The sequence below is a fragment of the Drosophila suzukii genome, chromosome 2R (genome assembly GCF_043229965.1).
Source record: "Drosophila suzukii chromosome 2R, CBGP_Dsuzu_IsoJpt1.0, whole genome shotgun sequence".
In the NCBI taxonomy this organism is placed as follows: Eukaryota; Metazoa; Arthropoda; class Insecta; order Diptera; family Drosophilidae; genus Drosophila; species Drosophila suzukii.
Genome location: NC_092081.1, coordinates 16,435,333 through 16,449,191, shown reverse-complemented (window position 1 = coordinate 16,449,191; position 13,859 = coordinate 16,435,333). Strand labels below are relative to the sequence as shown.

The 13,859-nt window shown below is 41.3% G+C and overlaps 2 protein-coding genes, 1 long non-coding RNA gene and 1 pseudogene across 3 annotated transcripts; 1 reads left to right on the top strand and 3 right to left on the bottom strand.

Annotated features, from left to right (window-relative positions):
• Positions 1-224: 224 nt before the first annotated feature.
• LOC136116513 (uncharacterized) lies at positions 225-1,547 on the bottom strand. The gene is made up of 3 exons (XM_070995282.1): positions 1,489-1,547; positions 1,234-1,387; positions 225-1,035 (listed from the first exon to the last, which is right to left on the bottom strand). The coding sequence occupies exons 2-3, from the start codon at positions 1,376-1,378 to the stop codon at positions 878-880; spliced, it is 303 nt and encodes a 100-aa protein (XP_070851383.1). The 5' UTR covers positions 1,379-1,387; positions 1,489-1,547; the 3' UTR covers positions 225-877.
• Position 1,548: 1 nt separating this feature from the next.
• On the bottom strand, positions 1,549-2,761 carry LOC139352594 (uncharacterized). Its single transcript, XR_011603818.1, has 3 exons — positions 2,562-2,761; positions 1,730-1,774; positions 1,549-1,672 (listed from the first exon to the last, which is right to left on the bottom strand). It is a non-coding gene; the product is annotated as an uncharacterized lncRNA (long non-coding RNA).
• A 2,452-nt stretch (positions 2,762-5,213) lies between these two features.
• Positions 5,214-10,013, bottom strand: LOC108018052 (uncharacterized). Its single transcript, XM_070995281.1, has 5 exons — positions 9,770-10,013; positions 9,489-9,715; positions 9,370-9,426; positions 6,366-9,307; positions 5,214-6,231 (listed from the first exon to the last, which is right to left on the bottom strand). The coding sequence occupies exons 4-5, from the start codon at positions 6,366-6,368 to the stop codon at positions 5,377-5,379; spliced, it is 858 nt and encodes a 285-aa protein (XP_070851382.1). The 5' UTR covers positions 6,369-9,307; positions 9,370-9,426; positions 9,489-9,715; positions 9,770-10,013; the 3' UTR covers positions 5,214-5,376.
• Positions 10,014-10,381: 368 nt separating this feature from the next.
• LOC139352495 (protein arginine N-methyltransferase 7-like) lies at positions 10,382-12,352 on the top strand (annotated as a pseudogene).
• Positions 12,353-13,859: the final 1,507 nt, after the last annotated feature.

Genomic DNA, 13,859 nt, shown 5'->3' with positions numbered 1-13,859 from the left:
ATAGCCGATGCACACTCCCGACAATTTTCAAAATATACACCGATACACTCAACTAAAATTGATTGCGAAAATATCAATAGCATCGGCGGTTAAATTCAAAACTATTTAAAAACTTATCTTATTATTAATTTCCTTCCGGCGATTTTCAAACAAATCAAAAGCAAAAATATGAAAGTTTACAAAATAATACTTATTTATTTATTTATTTATATAAAGCTAGCTTAAAGTTAAAACTATAGGCTAACTAAAATAAGAGCTCTTGCAGCTAAGGCCTTCAGCTCATCTGAGATGTGGGATTAACAGCGTTTTTATATACATTTATATTTTAAACTTAATTTGGGCTTTTTCAAGAAAGGTGATGATTTTTATGATGTTGTCGGGGGTTGGGTTTGAGATGGTGTTGATGGGGTTAAGTGATTGGAAGGATTCTGATCTGGGTTGGGATAAGGAAGGGCAGTGTATAATGATATGTTGGGTGTCTATCGGGGAGTGGTGGCAGAATGGGCATGTGTTGGGAAGTGTTCTATCCATGTAATGGGCATTAGTCAGTTTGGTATGTCCTAGTCGTATCCGGTGTATGAGTATTTTTTGTTTTCCTATTGGTTTGGGGGTATCTGACAGATGGATTGCGGTGAGGTCTGTACCATTTGTTTGTACCAAGGCGGTACATTGCTTTTTAGAGCACCTTTTTGAGCGCTTTTTTGAGCAGAAGAAAAAGCACACGTTCAGCACATGTTGAGCGCACGATTAGGCAGCGGAAAAAGCACACATTCAGCCCATGTTGAGCGCTCGATTGAGCAGCGGAAAAAGCACACATTCAGCACACGTTAAGCGCCTAGCAGCAAATATAATTTCAGCTGTAATTATTTATTTTTATTTATTTGTTTTTAAATTTCAGCTCGGGGGATCCCGGTGTTATCGGGGTCGTTGGCTCTTCAGCATCTGGGGCCGGCGTTAACTTTTTTTTAACGCACCTCATTGCTTTTTGCAGTGCCTGTTCGGGAGGCTCCGAGGGCTCCACCAGAGCGATTGCATCTAGTATTATAAGAAAAATTAGTTTTAAAAACAAAACGAGACGAGAATAAAAACGAGTGACCGAAAGTAATCGTTATTTGTAAGTTTTATTTATAATAAAAGAAATGTTATCTTTGGCATTCAATGTAAAAATCCCAGAAGTCTTTTAAAAATTAAACTTACAAACAATAGTTACTTTCGGCCCCAATAAAAACTTACTTAACAAGGCGCGTACGAAATTTTGGTAAGCTTTGAGCTTCTTCTTGTTCTGGCCCCCCTCCAAATTGTAGGACAGAACAATGTCCTCTGACAGCACGTTTAGTATGGAACGGCTCAGCCTTCCATTTTTAAGTAGCGTCACCATCAGCTTTGTCTAAAAATATAAGAAAATATCAAAAAAATGGAGAAGTAAAGCTAAGAACGAAAGCCTCGACTACGAAATAAATATAATTAAAAAACAAGAATATAACTTACATAGTTCTCCGAATGTGGGTCCACTAGCTTACTGTCGATCCCTTGGAGGCCCTCGGCAGCGTTTATCCACTTTGGCCGACTGCCTTACGTAGGCGGTTAGGGAGCCCACTGCCTCTGTAAGGGCATTGAGGCCTTGGTTGATACCTTTCATTTCTGCCATCGCCAGCCGGGCGCTCTGGGAATCCTTTAAAAAATTTAAATGGTTACTAACTAGAAAAATTAAGAAAAATATTATACATACCGCTCGTGGTAAGGCAAAAACGCTTTGGGGCACTCATTTTTAAAACTTTGAACAAATAATATATAATAATAAAGATATAATATGAAACATTTTAAAACAAATAACAATATCTTGTTATTACATTATAAATATTTATAATATCTATTTTCCTCTTAAAAATAATTTATTTTGTTAAAAATTTTTTTGCTTTAAATATTTGTACACTTTAAGTAAATAAAACCGCAATGGATGAAAAACTTGGCAAAAAAAATTACAATGCAATATAAAACCGTTGGACTTGCTACATTTTTTTTTATCGGTAAAAATTGCTAACTTTTGTTTTCGGTCACTTGATTTATTTTATTTTTTTGTAAACAATTATTACGAAAAATATACCACACATTATTTATGTATTTTTTATTATTTATTAAAACATTTATTTATTTTGCAGTTGCGGAAAAAAAATAACACTTTCCCAGGATCTGAAAATGGGAGATGTTTGAGATTTTTATTTAAATACGTACACAAAAGTAAGAATTGTTGTTAAATGTTATTAATATTCATTTTTATCGAGTTTTAACCACAAATATAAGTTTTAAAAACAAACATCTCTTATTTTTGTCCCCAGAAACTTTGCACTCAATAAGATTTTTAAATTCTTTCACAGATTGGTTCATTTGTTTATTATATGCACCATTTGTTGCTTTTCACGTCAAAAATTAATATTTTTCACAGCTATTTTTTTTCCGCCACGTGTTATTTTGGGAATCTTGTAATTCCCTTATTTTAAATATAGATTATCTTGTTTTTTACTCTCACTGTTTCCAATATTATTAGTCTGCGACAGACTTACTTGGGAATCGTTTCTTTTTCACTTTTAAGGCACTAATTTAATAAATATAACAAAGTTAACTGCTGGTAGTTTTGCTTCAACTTCTAACTTCTTCACTAAAGTAAACGCAAGTGAAAAATACGAAAAAAGGCGCGTGCCTTCCAGAAAAACAACAAGCAACAACAACAACGGTTCCGCTAAGCCGTTGTTGTTTTTTTTGCATGTCCCGTTTGGTCTATGCATCTTGCACATAAAAGCAGGCATATTCGACTATGCAAATCGGTTTATAAAAATATATTTTTAAAACTTTACATATTATTAAATAATATTAATAAACATATAAATTTGTTTAAGAAATACAAATATTTTAAAACAGTAACCTATTATTTTAAATGGTTGATTTAACATTTACGAACAAATGTCGCTTTATTCAAAAGGCAAGGGTGCACAAAGGTCTATATATTTTAGTTGCTGCGCCTCCTTCCCTTCACGCGCACTTTTCCGTCTGAGACATGACGAGAGAGGGAGAGCCCAAAATTACTTTTTTGTGCGTTCTCTTTGCGGACCCGACTGAGAGCGCGTCGCTTTGCCGCCGTTGCGCTCAGCTCTGCCGGCGTCGCTGGCTGCTCTGCCGACGTCGCAGTCGGCTTCGTGATGATTGGGCGCTTAACTCAATTGTGGAACTGCAGGGTATAGACCTTTGTGCACCCTTGCCTTTTGAATAATGCGACATTTGTTCGTAAATGTTAAAACAACCATTTAAAATAATAGGTTACTGTTTTAAAATATTTGTATTTCTTAAACAAATTTATATGTTTATTAATATTATTTAATAATATGTAAAGTTTTAAAAATATATTTTTATAAACCGATTTGCATAGTCGAATATGTCTATAAATACCCTGCTTTTATGTGCAAGATGCATAGACCAAACGGGACATGCAAAAAAAACAACAACGGCTTAGCGGAACCGTTGTTGTTGTTGCTTGTTGTTTTTCTGGAAGGCACGCGCCTTTTTTCGTATTTTTCACTTGCGTTTACTTTAGTGAAGAAGTTAGAAGTTGAAGCAAAACTACCAGCAGTTAACTTTGTTATATTTATTAAATTAGTGCCTTAAAAGTGAAAAAGAAACGATTCCCAGGTAAGTCAGTCGCAGACTAATAATATTGAAAACAGTGAGAGTAAAAAACAAGATAATCTATACATATTTAAAATAAGGGAAATATTTTATTATTATATTTATTAATTTTTGACGTGAAAAGCAACAAATGGTGCATATAATAAACAAATGAACCAATCTGTGAAAGAATTTAAAAATCTTATTGAGTACAAAGTTTCTGGGGACAAAAATTAAAACTTATATTTGTGGTTAAAATTCGATAAAAATGAATATTAATAAAATTTAACAACAATTCTTGCTTTTGTGTACGTATTTAAATACAAATCTCAAACATCTCCCATTTTCAGATCCTGGAAAAGTGTTATTTTTTTTCCGCAACTGCAAAATAAATAAATGTTTTAATAAATAATAAAAAATACATAAATAATGTGTGGTATATTTTTCGTAATAATTGTTTACAACAAAATAAAATAAATCAAGTGACCGAAAACAAAAGTGAGCAATTTTTACCGATAAAAAAAAATGTAGCAGGTCCAACGGTTTTATATTGCATTGTAATTTTTTTGCCAAGTTTTTCATCCATTGCGGTTTTATTTACTTAAAGTGTACAAATATTTAAAGCAAAAAATTGTTAACAAAATAAATTATTTTTAAGGAAAATAGATATTATAAATATTTATAATGTAATAACAAGATATTGTTATTTGTTTTCAAATGTGTTATTAAGCGCTGTTATCTACTTTATCGGCGGTTTTTTTAAGTTAAAAAGCCTTAATACAGAATATGGGATAATTTTGGGAGGCTCAAATCTAGGTCTTGCCAAGAAGGACGTTGGTCATTTCCTTAAAAAGAGAATGGCAATATTTCTTTTTAAAATGAGATCAATTGCTGGGTTTCGAGCCATTAAAAGGCACCTTGATCCTGGTCTTTTAAGTTTAATAGACCTAATAGAGAATTCGGGTCAATTTATGGAATTAAAAGTCGCTGATGCGGAAACCCCCTCTGTGTAAAGAGGGTATATTAAAAATGGGCTAGAACCCAATGTTCATAATAAAACTATATATCATAAGTTGCAGCCATTAAAAATATTTTTTTTCATTCGCATTTAATAGAGGGAAGACAACTTTGAATCTCGTTGTGAGTTAATTTATAGCTACGACAAAACCACATTATGTTTATTTTAAGACACAATTCCAGAAAACCATTAAACTGGAGGACCTGAAGAAGTATAAGGGCCATCGGCGATCAAATTTGTAACCCTCGAGAGATTTCTTCCATATAAACTTGTTATACGTACGTAAGTTGAGTGGTCTTGGCGAAGACTCTTGGCCAAAGTTTGCCAACGCGGTTATGGCCTACACCTGAGGTCATCTTTGTATAATCTGCCTTGTTGTTGGTCTGATTTGGCCAACGCTGATCTCGACTCTCACCAGGCTTTATGGCGCCGAATTTAAATATGCATACGTATGCATTAAAGCGGTCACCGAAATCGCGCAACTCTGGACTTATCCCCTTCGCCCCATTGATCCATTTGCAATTAACACCGCTTGTGCTTACATTTTAATAACTTTTTATGATTATTTATTAGCTAAAATCTCAACGGGAACTTTGCGTAACAACAAATATTCAACAACAATGGGCGACCTAGCTTGTTAATTTAACAAGTCGTCGCCACGCGAATGGCTGTGCGCTCTTTGGGTCCATCTGTGGCCCACTTTAGAAGCGGAAACGCTTGGCGGGCACATTGTACTGGTAGCCCGACTCCACGGGAGCTTGAGCAGGAGCAGAGTAAACTGGAGCTTGAGCAGGAGCAGAGTAAACGGGAGCTGGAGCTGGGATGTCCTGGACGGGGGGCAGGTACTCGGGAAGAGGAGCAGGAGCTGGGGCGGAGTAAACGGGGGCAGGTGCTGGAGCGGAGTAAACTGGAGCTGCAGCAGGAGCGGAGTAGACTGGAGCCGGAGCTGGGATGTCCTGGACAGGGGGCAGGTACTCAGGAGCTGGAGCAGGAGCAGAGTAGACTGGAGCAGGTGCCGGAGCTGAGTAAACTGGAGCAGGTGCTGGAGCTGAGTAAACTGGAGCAGGTGCTGGAGCTGAGTAAACAGGAGCAGGTGCAGGGATGTCCTGGACAGGGGGCAGGTACTCAGGAGCTGGAGCAGGAGCAGAGTAGACTGGAGCAGGTGCCGGAGCTGAGTAAACTGGAGCAGGTGCTGGAGCTGAGTAAACTGGAGCAGGTGCTGGAGCTGAGTAAACAGGAGCAGGTGCAGGGATGTCCTGGACAGGGGGCAGGTACTCTGGAGCAGGTGCCGGAGCTGAGTAAACTGGAGCAGGTGCTGGAGCTGAGTAAACTGGAGCAGGTGCCGGAGCTGAGTAAACTGGAGCAGGTGCAGGAGCAGAGTAAACAGGAGCAGGTGCAGGGATGTCCTGGACAGGAGGCAGGTAGGCCGGGGCGGGAGCCGACGGAATGTTGAAGGTCGGCGTCGGCCTGTTGTAGCTGTAGCCACTGCCCAGGTTCAGGTGGGACACATCGGCGGAGGCCACGGCGATGGCGCACACAGCGAAGACGAAGAGTTTCTGCAAGAGGCGGAAGCGGATGAGCACTGGACACGAAGATCGGGATCCATAGCCGTGACATGTTAACCGCCGGCCAAGGTGAGGGGTTGACCAAGGTCAGCCACTATCAGCTGGACAGTCGACTGCGTACTCACCATTGTTGTTGATTTGTTGATGGGGTTTTTTAAGTTCGTTGGATTTGCTTTGGTAAGCTCTGGTCGCAAGACGCTCAAGCTGAATGATGACCAACTGCAGATGGGCCGGCACTTTTATACCGAAAGATAGAGCCCAAAAAGATTGGGCCAGCTGTTCACCTGTCTTCGGTGAGGGCCTGCGCTTCTTTTTGTCAAAGAAAAAGGCAGCTAGTTATGAAGAGAGTGAAGTGGTGATCGTTAACCCTGCGATGGGTGTTGGGCGAACTAATTAAATTAAAGCATCAGCTTAAAATATCTTGCAATATTATAAAATTGTCGTTAGGTCTTACGTATGTTTTATTTTATTTTGTATACTTTCCGTATTTAAATAGTTATGGTATTCAAATCTCTTATTGACATTTTTCTTAATATTTGAATATAGAATATAAAAACCTACGAAGAAAACGTACATATTTTTCTTTTTTCTGAGAAGTTAATTGCTTATCTCAGCGTTAAAATGAACGACCTTGACCCTTTTAATTTGTCCAGACTCAAGCTCAGTCCAAGTGGTTCTCCTTATAAAGTTTATAGAAACCGGTTTATAGTTACTTCTTGAAATAAGGATGGGAAATAATAAATAAATATTATTAAATAACAAGTTAAAGCTTTTCCTTGTGATTATAAATCAATAAATTTAAAGAGATTAATCAAATTGCCGTACTTATTTAAAAAACATTAAAATTAATGTATGTAATTTAGTATGGAATCATATGACAAACTACGGGTTAAGAGCGTGGCTGTTCGCCGGCAACCGCTCTTCGTTATCGGGAGATTTGAATGGGTTTGGCAATGTCAATGGGCCAGGCGACTGGATTGAGCGTCCACGTCCACGTCCACGGGACACGCCAACACTCATTTGCATGCGAGGCAGCTGGCCACGCAGCGATTAAAGGGCGCCGGCTAATGTCAAAGGTCAACTGATCTACGCGACTGCAGTTAGCGGAAATTGGTTGTGTTTAACTATTAGCCGGTGCTAATGGTTTAACTACACGCCTGACCAAGCGCTCAAGGATGCCCAGCTCGGCCTTTGCCTTAGTGAACTTGAGTATAGTGAGATCGAAAGATGTACCGAAACATGGCTTTATTATTTTTTGATATTAATTGTGTAAACTTTAGTTATACATATGTAGGCCATCAAAGCTGCAGTTGAGTAGTTTTTGGAATGCCATGTATATTTTTGGGATTTTTCCCATCTTTTGCTCAATAGTGAGATGACTCTTTTTCCACTCCCAACATAAAGGCAGTGATAGTTTTAACACCCGAACTAAATCACTTTGTATATCACAACTTTGTACTTCATTTTATATTTAAATCGAAAATGATAACAGCGACATTAAAAAAATATATATATACATCCCAAAGAGAACACAAATTTATTAATATAATAAATCTATAAATAAAAAATTAAATCAATTTGATACCAGTGATAAAATTTAAATTTGAAATTTATGATGAATTCGTTGTAATTTAATATGTCACAGGTGTCAAGGCTTAATTTTTATCGTGTACAACCTTCAGACATCCCGTGTTAACGCTTTGTTTATTTTTGTTTTTACTAATCGAAGCCCCTGCTTATTATTCAATTTCTAATGCATAAATGCAGCACCTGAAAGCTATTTCTCCTAAAGCGAAATCTATTCATAAGGTATCGCGAATTTGCTTACCCTACTTTAAACTACCAATATCAGTTGCTATTTTTACGAAAAAGATGAAGCAGATGACCTGCAGAAGAGGCGTAATCCGTTTTAATAATGCCACTTAAAAAATCTCACACAGCAACAAACATCCAATTCGACCAAAATGACTTGGCTTGCATAAAAATCTATTTTCGTCGATACTTTCTGCTCAGGGGTCACTTAATTAACCAATTAGCTAACCATATACCACGAAAAATAAAAGTAAAATATCCAATTTATGCAGAGCAAAGGTACGCCAATTATGTTTGTTGAATGCCAAGAATGAAATGATTATAAATATAAAATAATATATGGTTGGCATGCTCTTTGCATTTGAATATGTGCCCAATTTATCATTTTAAATATTGCCCAATAAATAAATGTAAATCCGGTGGCCGACCGAAGCTCGATATCGTTGACTCTAATTAGTTGCGTCTACCGAAAACTTAAGCTGAGCTTAAACGAGAGCTTTTGGGCGAGAGAAGCGAACAGACTTATAAACGTCTTAATTGCTGAGCTACACAGACGCCATGAAAGCTAAATGTTTGAATCTATTTACCTTACTATTTAATTTTGAATATTTCTTAGCCCGAACTTCTTAATATGTTGCAATTGGAGTCGAGTGTGAGAGAGGCCATGTAATATGGCGGGGGGCGATGATCAGCAGATATCGTGATAGTCGCGGCCATACTGTCCAACAATCAAGGCAGATGCAGCTAGGAGTGAGAGTATACATTTTCTTTGTGCTTTAAATTAAAAGTGAGTTATGTTAAAGATCCATAGTAGCTCGGTATTTAATATTTATCATTTATAAAGGCAACCGGGGTCCCAATACAAAGGGCCCCGGAAGAATTTATTTGGAGTTTTACCGACATCGCCATACTTCGCCATACCTACCAGCCCGACTTGGCTGCCCAGCAACAGGTGTCCGTTCGACCCGTGCCAACGACCATCCAGAAAGGCCTTCCACAGTCGACGCCAACGACGTCAACATTTCCCGGTGAGTCCGTTCCGGCGTACAGCGTCCTCCTCATCCCGGGAACTTCCAGCGGTCGCATTGCGGCGCTGAGAAGTATCGCCATTTTGTCTGCCAGCCGAATCTCGGACTGCCCTTACACAACTTACCGGAGAGCGCCGATTTCCCGTGTGGAGATCCGTATCGCTGCTGGCCTCCGACGGGAAGTCATCAGCCCGGGCTATCATCCTCCAGGCCCGGCCCGACAGTGGCTGGAATTAAGGAAATTTTGAACACACGTGTACCTCGATTATATATATTGATATCTACTTACCTGTTTGTGAGTTTATCCGGAGTTAGACCCGAGAGCCTTATTTGTCCTCGTTGTTTGCTAAAAATTAAAAGGGTCGCGAGCATTAGTTAAATGGTATAGCTTACAGTGCATTTACGTACCTTTTTGGCCTGTCCCTTCTTTTCCCCTGGAGCTCCTCAGGATTAGATGACCATACACACGCGCATCCCGCATGTTCCTTTGAGGGCCGCGTTTCCATGCGAGCTCTACCAATACATGACTGGTAGAGCATAATTTCCGCGGCGCCTGTACCCTTTTCCTGCAAAACGAATCCTCTGCTTTGACCGCGTAAATATCCGAGACGGTGGCCAGGTTTCGGTCTTAAAGGCTGAGGAAGGATAGATCTGTTAAGAGGAGCATGTGTATAAACGATTGTACTTACGATATTTATGAAACCTTTGTAATACCCACTATGTGTGAGTAAGCTTTCCCAGTGGGGGAGATCGAACCGCCGTAGTCGCGAGGAGGGGGCTCCTGCCGACTGCGAATGGGTGGTGCCCTGCAGCATCTTGAGGGCATCCATGGTTGGGTGGGAGCGCTTGGCTAGGTCACCGATAGCCACCAAATGTAATCCATTTTTCCGTCAATATTTGTAGAATTTTGCTTTGTTTACGTTTTTTTTGTCATTAGTGATGACCGATAGTTTAGTAATGTGAGACCGTGAAGTATCGATATTTATGTTGCGAGCTGTGGCATTAGGGGTACTCTGCCCTGAGGAAAGACTGAGCTAGCGGCACTGCCACCGAAAAAAGCTTTTCTTAACAAATACTTATAAGGGCAAAAACTTGATCAGGACCTCGATGCTTAAGAAATGCAATTGAGTATAGGGTTGAGGCTTGGCATCGGGTATGGATATATTTTACTATTGTTAAGTTGCATTTTAAATTCGATATTTATACGCGGCTAATCGATAAATTTTAGATATCTTAAATCGTTTTTGTAGCCAAATTAAAGTATAGCTATTTCAGCATTATTTTTAGCTCTTTTTAAGCCAAAGCAGCCTGCACTTTAGAAAGAATTTACTTAGTCGGTTTTTTATGTTGAGGAATTTGCTAAAAGCACGCTTTTTAAGTCCCCGCACGGTGTCCTGCTTCTCGCAAGTGCTTAACCCGATGACGGGGAAGAACTCCTGGCAGGAGCGCGGCGATGAGTACGACTACCACCTGGAGGTGGCCAACGCGGGATTCGGCGACATGCTGCACGATTGGGAGCGGAATCAAAAGTACTTTGCCGCCCTAAAAATACCATCGGGGAAATGCGGGCGGCGGGCCCGTCCTGGACATCGGCACCGGCACAGGAATCCTCTCCATGATGGCCCTGGCAGCTGGAGCGGATTCGGTGACCGCCTGCGAGGCCTTCCTGCCCATGGCCTACTGCGCGGAGAAGATCCTTGCCGCAAATGGAGCTGGTGACAAGGTGCGCCTCCTCCGAAAGCGCTCCACGGAGATCCAGGTGGGCGAGGACATGCCACGGAAGGCCAATCTGCTGGTGGCCGAGCTGCTGGACACGGAACTCATCGGCGAGGGAGCCATTGGGATCTACAACCATGCCCACGCGGAACTTCTCACTGAAGATGCCTTCTGCATTCCCGCTTGCGCCAGGTGCTACGCCCAGGTGGCCCAATCCCCGCTTGCTGCGCAGTGGAACAGCCTGAAAACACTGGCCAACCTGGACGGCGAACCTCTGCTGCAACCGCCGGAGCTGCTTAAAGGCTGCCAGGGAGAGGCTGCCCTCCACGACGTCCAGCTGTCCCAGTTGCCCAGCTCAGCCTTCCGTCCGATCACCGATCCTGTGAAGATCTTCCAGTTTGATTTTCAGCGCAAGCAGGAGAGAGAAAAGCGGCGGGAGCAGCTTCTAAAGCTGCATTCCAAGCAACCAGGAGCTGCTGAACTGGTCTTCTACTGGTGGGACATCCAACCTCAGCTGTGCTCCTTACTGGGCGCATCCTCAACTAAAAGAACTGGCGGCCGAGAAGGCAAAGGACCACTCGCTGCCCAATGTGGTGCCCTGGCGGGATCACTGCATGCAGGCCATCTACTACATACCCAAGGCCTTCCAGCTGCTCGAGGCAGGTAAATCCTTTCACCTGAGCTGTCACCACGACGAGTACTCTCTGTGGTTCGATGCTCGCGAGGAGGCGCCGACGAAGAGTGTACGGCGCCATACCTGCTCCTGTGACCTACACATGACCTACTCGCGCAGCAGAATCGGGCAGCTTAACCAGTCCCCGCGAAACAAACGCTACCTACGCTACCTGGAGGAAAGCATTGAGGCGGGGAAATCCAATGTTTTGGTCCTAGGAAATGGCTGCCTCCTGGGCTTAGCTGCCTCCTGGGCTCTGCCCTGGGAGCTGCCTCTGTGCAACTGCATGAATCTCATCGCTTCTCGCGCAGATTACTCGAGTCGATTGTTCAGCACAACCAACTAAAGAAATGGTAGAGGTGAGCTTTGATACTTGGACTTTAATGGATTTATCAGACGATATAATTATTTCTCTTGCTTACAGAGATCTGCTGAGCAGGCAGTGTCCCTGGTGGAAGCCCAGCCTCTCTGGGAATACCCCTGCCGCGCCCTTTCCGAGCCGCAGGAAGTGCTCAATGTGCAGTTCAGCAACTTTAGTAAAGAGCACAGTCTCAAGGGCAGCATAGAACTGAAGCAGTAGGTACAACTCAGTAATACGACTTCTAAAAGTATTAATCTCATTCGCTCTTACAGTCCTGGAACCTGCAATGAAGTGGCTCTTTGGGTGGATTGGCAGTTGCTAGACGACAGCAGTCCCAGATCTATTGTTAGCAGTGGTCCCAGTGAACCCATCGTTACCGGTGACTTTGTAAAGTGGGACATGTTCGTCCGACAGGGCGTGCACTTTCCCAGGAAAACCAAAGAAGCCGGTGAACTGAACTTTAGCTTCAGCCCAAAGAAGCTTTATTCACAAAAATTTGGACAAATTACAAACGAGCAATGAACGTCAGGGTAAATGCATTGAATGAGTGATATTTTAAACGAAAATACAATCTAATCCTTGGGAATCTCGTTCTCCATGCGCGTGAGCGTAATGTTCCTGTCGGTCTGCGTGGCAGGAGTAGTCTTGGTGCCGAACTCTCCTCCTCGGAGGCGCATACGCAGATCCAGTGCCCGGATGTCCGTCATCAGCGAGTGCTGCTTGTTCTCCAGATCCACGTCAAAGCGTTTGCCGTGCTCCTCCAGCAGATTAAAGTTGGTCTTGCTCTCGTCGATCTTGGCCTGCAGCCGGCGTCTGATCTCGCGCAGCTTCTCTACCTCCAAACAGAGCATGTCGTGGGCCTGGTCCATGCACAGCTCCATTCCCGATCTCTGGGCACGGTTCTCCAGGCGTGTTTCGGCCAGCTTCAGGGCATCGGTCTTGTCGCGCAGGGCGTTCTCCGAAGTACGAATCTCGCACATCGCCTTCTCCATCTCGTCCTTCATCTGGCCCTTTGGGTCTCGAAGATTCGCTTGCGAATGGTGTGCTCCGCCCGCTCCTGCTGGGACTGCAGCATGTTGCGTGCCTTCTCACGGCACACGAACAACGCCTCCCGGATGGCGTACGTATCAGCCAGCTCGTTCTCAACTCTATCTTAAATTATTAATAATGTTAAAGTGATCTCGGCTTACGAGACTATTTTCAACTTATTTCATGTTGATTTTAAGGACGTTTCTTCTCTAAAAAGTGAGAAGTCGAATTCTTGAATAGAGAAATTTGATGAACATTATAATTTAAATACCTGTCTTTCTTTAAGTAGATAAAAACCTTCTTAATATAAACTCACCGATCGGTCAGAGCATCATCGTCTCGTTCCTCAGGGATCGGGATGAATGGCGCATTGCGAAGGCGACGTTTTGTGACGTTTTTTTCATATACAATTTTTGGTTTTGGACGACTTTTTGTTAGGTTGAATACTAGGCCTTGCTCTTAAAGTAGTTGACATCGCAAAGCGAAGTTGATTTAATGTTTTAATTTTTGTAAAAATGGACAGATTTCCAAATGCCGATTTGAAATCAATGGTGGATTCTAATTTGAAAATTTATAAAAGTTTATGTGGTCTCTATGGTCCAATAAAAAATACAATTTTATATTTTAAATTAAATCGTGGCAAAGAAAACGCCATCTCAGAAATTGGTACGAAAATTTATCAATTTAAAATGTGCACCTTTGCTGGCTTAGAAAATTGTTCAGACATAGTATTATAAATAGAAGATTCAGTCTGCTCTTATCGATACTAAAATAAATTCGTTCTTAAAAACCGTGTAGGTACATTTTGGTATCAATGTGCTCACAAAACGGTGAAAAGAGAAAAGTTAAATAGAGTTTTTTTTAACAACTTTTCGATAAATATTGAGATATTCATACAATGTACAAACCGTCAATTCAACTTGATCCGAGCAAAATAAAAACAATTTGAATTTCAAAAATGTCGTTCTATTTTTAAAAACATTTTTAACTGAGATGAGAA